The sequence below is a fragment of the Ixodes scapularis genome, unplaced genomic scaffold, assembly GCF_016920785.2.
Source record: "Ixodes scapularis isolate PalLabHiFi unplaced genomic scaffold, ASM1692078v2 ptg000303l_1___fragment_1__unscaffolded, whole genome shotgun sequence".
Taxonomy (NCBI): Eukaryota; Metazoa; Arthropoda; class Arachnida; order Ixodida; family Ixodidae; genus Ixodes; species Ixodes scapularis.
Genome location: NW_024609955.1, coordinates 1,067,704 through 1,074,593, shown reverse-complemented (window position 1 = coordinate 1,074,593; position 6,890 = coordinate 1,067,704). Strand labels below are relative to the sequence as shown.

Sequence of the window (6,890 nt, the reverse complement as noted above, 5' to 3'; positions counted from 1 at the left end):
CTCGACAAGAAGGTTACCAGAAAGCTTTTTCGCCTTGAAAGCTTTGCCGAAATGGCATCAAGACATTTTGAAACTAGAAAAAGCGAGAGCTTAGCCAGTGGCTTTTCTTCATCTAGAGCTTGAATGACAAAAAATCTTGGAAACTTTGGCGGTTCGGATGCTTTTTCGAAAGTAAGTACGGAGCAACCCCTTTTAGGGGCACGCGCCGTGTTTGGTTTGGAGGAGGGGGGAGCCATAAGAGGCGGAGAGTCTTCAGAACCTGTGGTGTGCCGCCCACCACGGAGCCCAACACGGGAATAGGTAACGCACCATAACAAACAGGGCTTTGCTGGAGACGTTACGCTACTAGCACTGCCCAGGTACTATACCCAAGTGTGGTTCTGGACAAGGAGTCTGTCGCCACCCAAGGTTAGCCCTTGCCGCCAAAGGAAATGAAAAAAGGAAAGAAGAGAAAATGAGAAGAGTGAAAAGAAGGAGAAGACAAAGGTAAAAGAAGGGAGGGGATAGTAGAAGTGGCGACTAGGCTGAATCATCCTGGCCGGGCCTTACCAGGACTCCCGTCTATGAGAAGCGGGGGCCGAAGCGGTGTATTGCCTTGCCCGGGGGGCCCCGGAGGGTCCAAACCTACCCCGGGCTCGGCTCAACCACCAGGATGCCCTTTTCCCCAGACACGGGAAAGCCACGCACAGCCATACGTGGGCGGGCGAACCCGCATGGCTCGGGGTCCGTGGAGACGCCACTCTCCAAACACCTGCTTTCACAGGTGCCCCCTGCGGGGACGCTCGACTCCTTCTCCATGGGCGTCCTTTCCTTAGGAGGAGGGGGAGGAGGAGGAGGAGTCGACGGCGACTCGTTCGTGCTATCCCCAAGAGACGGTCTAGCGTCGTCCGAAAGTCGTCTCTTGGTACCGACACCCCTCAGCTTCGAGTTGTAGCTGGAAATTAAAGACTCGACGCCGACATAGTCCAGACCGTTGTCGTAAAAGGTCTCGATCAGGCTGTCTACGTCGTGAAGGTCGGCGTCGTACAGCTTTTTTTCCTCGGTCTTCATGACCACCTCGACGCCGGCATCTTTAAGTCTGTCTCGCGTGTACACCGTGGCCAGGAACTTGCCGAGTAGATTGTTCTGATCTCTGTACATTCTGACGATGACGTGTTTTAAGGCTGGCACGGCCACCTTCTCGTGTTCGGCCTTGAGCTCGGCGGACCTCTTAAAGTGAAGAAGAAACGCGGTGTATTCGTTAATCACGTCGTTCATTCGGGTCACGTCGTTAAATAGACCAAGTATAACGTTGCGATACTTGGCCACGATGTAATCGTACGCGGCTTTCATTATCTCTCTGTCGGTCCTGTACCCCGTGTGCGCCCCGGCTCTATCGTACAATTCATTAATGTGCACTCGCAAATAGTCGTCCATCGACTTTTCGAGTCGTTCTTCAAACTGAGAAGGAGGCTTCTTGAGTATAACGTTATTCTTATTAGACATTGTTAGGTGTTTTGTATTAGTCCTGGACGTCAGCCGTAAACTTTGATGTTGTATTCGGAAAGAGCTCGGGTCACGTCATCTACAAAAAGCGTCTTGCGGTGTTGCATCTGGGCGTAGACGACGGCCTTTCCGACGACCTCGGTGACGAATCTATCGACCTCGAATTGCATGTTACCGTACACGTTCTCTGATATGCGATCGATCTCCATCTCCTTGGCCAATCGACGCAATTCGTTCTTAGAGAGAACGTCGTCCACGGCAGTCGTTGGCTGTCGACTCTCCAATTGCTGCTGCTTCTTATTCTTGGCTACCGTCCTCTTTTGCCGGGTCACGTTGTTTGAGGCGTTTTTTATGCGCGCCATATTCTCACCATCCATCTCCTCTAACGATATAAGCGGGAAACTTCAGTTTTTTATTTGAAATCGACGTTACAATCATGTTACGCGTATACTACGACAACCTGGCAAACACCATCGCGACCGGACTTCGAAATCCCGGCGACTCCAGCGTCTTTGTCGACTTTCTCTACGCCTTGGAGACTATGCACGCGGCGACGATCCTTCTCGTCGGCCGCCCCTTCATGACGGTAGGCGCAGCGCTGCATCGATTCCATAGCCGCATGAAAAACAGATAAAGACTCAACCTGTACGTCTACATGAGACTGGTTCGGACGGAAGTCTGGTACCTCAAGACGGCCTGTCGATACATCGACTTTCGCCTCTACCGCGACGACGCAAGCGCCCTCGGTTCGGTGATCTGCGACTACACGTACGAAAGCGGTCGAGTGTACGCGAACGCGACCGCCTTTCGCTACGAAGAGGCCAGCAAGATTCTGTGTCTGACTCTGACCGACTCTCTCACCTTCTTTGTGGTCTGCGTTCGCAAGTTGAGTTACCTGCTTGACATGCCTCCCGATCGAGTCGTTTGCAGCGTCGTCGAGCCACGCACCGTGAAAAACGCCAGAGTGCATCGAGATTTTATGAGCCTGTACGAGAGCGTAGGTCCGAGGTACTTTAGAGTTTGCGATTACCTTGACTGGTTGTGTAGGTATCCTTTGTTTGGGCAATAAAAATTAAAAAAAAACCGTGCACGTTGAGTTTTCGTCTCAATCTCCTCGCGTAAGCATGAGTAACGACGTAGATATGACCAAGGTCGAAGAAGAAGAAGAAGAAGAATGGATAGTGTTAGACGAATGGAACGATGGCGATGATGAAAAAGAGGAGGGAGAGATTACGGACGACGAGGTCAACCACTCCGCTCAGACTATTTATAGTTCCGAAGACGAGACGAACGATCGGTATAATCGTTTCAAAAACGAACGTTGGCGGGTATGGAAGAGGCGCCCCGCTACCGGCTCGTACTACCGGGCGACCGGATACCTTACCCCGTACAAGTGGACGTCTTTGAAACAATGTTGCGCGGATTCGGAGAAAAAGCCAACGTCATGATAGAAGCTCCTACCGGATCGGGCAAGACAATGGCCATGCTCGGAGCCGTTCGCGAATGGATAACGACACGACCCAGCGGCAAAATCTACCTCTGCTCTAGAACGCACCAACAGCTCGACCAAATGGTAGCGGTGGCCAAGGCGTTCATCGGAGACGCCGCGCACATTTCTCGTCTCGTCGGCAAGGACCGAGTCTGCCTCTTGGAACGGGAAGTCCACAGCGGTAACGTGCCCCAACTCTGCAGTCAACACAGGGCCTCGTCAACGTGCCGATTCTACCGCAATTGGAAAGAGCAGCATGGACCAGAGACGCGTTTGCCCGACGTTAGGGACATCGAGGACTTGGTGGAGAGTTGTGCTGCAAAAGATATCTGCCCCTACTACGTCACCGAACAGTACTACGTAGCCAGGTCGAAAATAGTGCTGGCTCCCTACAACTACTTGATCGATCCCTTCGTCCGTAGCACGCTCAACATCAATCTCAGCGGCGCGATTCTGATCCTCGTCGAGGCGCACAACATTGAAACGTTTTGTAGAGACGCCATGTCCCTACAAGTGTCCAGATCGCAGCTTCAGACGTACGCACGACGATTTTCTCGCTACGTCGAGCTTCGCGAATTCTTCGAGGGGCTCCTGGCCATGATGAACGACGTTGGATATGCGATTGTTCGCGGCGATGATCTCCTGGCCAAGACGAGACGCTACCTCAAGACGGACAACGTGAGCCTGGGTCAAGTCGTGAGTCCCTTAACGTCTCGACATCCTTTGTCCGACCGGTTAAACACCACGTTGATTGACCGCATCGTCACTCAGTTTTACTACCCCGAGATATTTGGTGCCCAAGGCTTTGCAATGTTTGTCGTCCAGGGTCGCGAGTCGCCAGAACTCAGGATGACCTGCATGGACTCGAGTTACGCCATGAAGTCTGTGTCGTCGTGCACGCACTCTATCGTCCTGGCCTCGGGGACTCTCAGTCCGATGTCGTCGTACGAAAAGGAATTGGGCGTCTTCTTTACTCACAAGGTGTCCGCCAAGGAACACGTCGTGTCCAAGCGTCACGTCTTTGTCCGTAGGATCTCGCATTCGCTCAAGGGTGACAAAGAGTTTTACATGAATTACAGCGCATGCCAGAACGAAGAGCTACTCAAGGCCGTAGGTTCCGTCGTCTACGAGTCGACCAAGATCCTGAAGAAAAATGTCGGCGAAACAAAGGCTGGCGTCCTGTGCTTCTTCCCTTCTTACAAGCTACTTCAGACCTGTCGAGACGTGTGGCGCAAAGTGCCTCTATGGGCCAAGTTGGTCAAGGTGGTCGGCGGGCATCTGTTTCTGGAAGATTCTGAAAACTCGGACCTCTTGTTCGATAGGTACAAGACTGCGTTGATTGACGGAGAGCCCGGCACGGTGGCCCTGTTTCTAGTCGTGCACAGAGGCAAAATGAGCGAAGGCGTCGACTTCTCCGATTCGCTGGCTCGACTCGTCGTATCCGTGGGGTTACCCTATCCGTCGTATCACAGTCCGGACGTAAAGGTCAAGGTCGAGTTTAACCGCAGCAGGGGCGGAGACGGGGACGAATGGTATAAAACGCAGGCGATGCGAGCGGTTAACCAGTCCGTGGGACGCTGCGTACGTCACGTGAACGACTGGGGGGCCGTCCTATTGCTCGACAGTAGGTATTTTAGACCCGACGTTTGGAGCGATTTACCGCATTGGGTCCAGGTCTGCGAAGACGAGTCGTCCACCTTCAAAGACACGAAGAAATCTTTGCTCGAGCTAAACTCGTTTTTGAACGGTCGTCTATGAAAATGCACATCCTCAGTTTGCACACGTATCTGCGCGAACACAGATACACGGCTAGCCGACAGGGCTACGCTTACTGGTATTGCACGATTCGCGACGCTACTATTGCTCCTACACCAGCTGCTTCGGTCAACAGCGATCCCGTTTCGACCGACCAGGCTCCAACACGAGTCGCTACTGTTCCATCGGACAAGCGGGGACCGTCCGACAAGCCTATACTCGAATCGTGCACGTGCGAGACTGCTCCTACACCAGCTGCTTCGGTCAACAGCGATCCCGTTTCGGCCGACCAGGCTCCAGTACGAGTCGCTACTCTTCCACTGGACAAGCGGGGACTGTCTGACAAGACTATACTCGAATGGTGCGTGATTGAATACGCCAATACTCTACCGTCGGTAGAAGAATTTCAAACGAGATACAACCTGTGGACTGGTGGAAGGGACAAGTTCGACGCAGGAGTGTTGAAACACTTTATGACTGCGCCGATACCTCCCTCTTCGGACGAATATGACACCTACGTTAGAGAAGTGGAGATTGCCATGGAGAAGCTGGGCATATATTTTACTCCGACAATCGTCTCGAACCTCATGGAATTGTACGAAAGATTGCACGGACTGTCGGACGCAGACACGCGCGAGCTGGTGTTGCACTTTTGGAGAAAGCCCAAGGCCACCGAGTGGATTCTCGTCGAGATTCTTCTCTATTGCATAAAGGTGGGCGTCGGTGTCTACGACATCGTTGACGGGCATCTCGACTGGATTCGAGGCGAGATCCGGAACGACATGCTGCGCAACATTCGAGACCAGTTGAGTGCGTCTTTCGACCCGGACAACGTGCAGCGAGACAAGTTGGAGAAGGACATTCTCGCGTACCGAAGAGACCTGCGAAGACTCTCTCGACAAGTGTGCGTCAACACGGACCACGAGTTTACGCACGAGTTTATTGCACCACTCTCTGGACATTGCGAAAACTACGTGCCGTGCAAGAAAGGCCGATGGTATCTATGGTCTTAATAAAATACGTACGAATGATTGTCGAAGGTGTTTCTTTGGAAGCTCTGTACTCGCGTTTGAGCGAAATATCCGCCACCGAGATGGAACCAGCGACGCGACGACGCTACCTGACGTGGCTGCTAGTAGAGTACATTTTGACCTTTCCACCTTTCAAAGACTTTAAAGCGTCGCTCGCACACTGGTTCAGTCTCGACACTAGGTTTACGCTCAGGTTATCTACACGCGAAGGCGAGTTGACCGATTTCCTCCGCGTGCCCGCAGCTCCAGTGCAGGACAAGATCACCAGGGACCGATACGAATACGTCCGCGAAGCCGGACTGAGAAAAATGGGGGTCCATTGTACGCCAAAGGCAAAACTTTATTTAAAGAATGCGTACGAAAAGTTGTTGCGCTTGATTCCCTACGACGTTCAGGGCGTGGTCATGTCCTTTTGGAAACGCAAGATGAACGTCCAGTGGGCACTGGTAGAGGTCTTGTTGACTTGCGTTTCTAATGACGTCAGGGCAGACGATTTGTTGGTCGGTGGCCACCTCGACGGTATCTGGCACCAGATCAGCGAGTACACTGTGCGCGAGGTCGCCGAGCAGATAGACGTGGCACCGGCCGTCGCCGATAGAGACACGCTTCGCCTGTTGAATCAGCGAGACGTGGAGCGTTACAAGATTGATTTGTTAAATTTAAACGCCACATTGAGGGTGGATCTGAATCGATCGGCTTCGTTCGTCGTGCTCTCGGACGCTGAGTACGAAAGACGAATGCGCTACGCGCACGAAAATTACGATCGAAACATATACTCCGAAGCGCCGAGGAATCAGGAGGAAGACGAGACATCACCTCCTCTTTCTCACTACGAAGACGAGGAGATAAAGAAGAAGGCCGGCGACACCAAGGTCGTCCTAATGTTGTGTTCGCCGTACTGCGTGTCGTTGACGGCACTCGCCTACGCTGGGTACGTCATGCTCAATAAATAATAAAATGGACGCCTACGTCTATTTGTACAATGCGATCAAAGAAAATTGGCCCGATGCGGATTGGATGTGCTACGCGTATTGGCTCGCCAAAGTCAAAAACGCGGACGCAGACGCCGCGTGGTCGCGGATACTGGCCAAGAACCGCGTCGTCGGTTCGGATGCTCAGGCTCTACTCGC

General features: G+C 52.7%; 1 protein-coding gene across 1 annotated transcript; it reads left to right on the top strand.

The window, feature by feature from the left end:
* Positions 1-3,823: 3,823 nt before the first annotated feature.
* LOC121834029 (Fanconi anemia group J protein homolog) lies at positions 3,824-4,732 on the top strand. The gene has a single exon (XM_042287766.1). It carries the CDS (start codon positions 3,824-3,826, stop codon positions 4,730-4,732), a length of 909 nt encoding a protein of 302 aa, XP_042143700.1.
* The last annotated feature ends 2,158 nt before the right edge of the window (positions 4,733-6,890 follow it).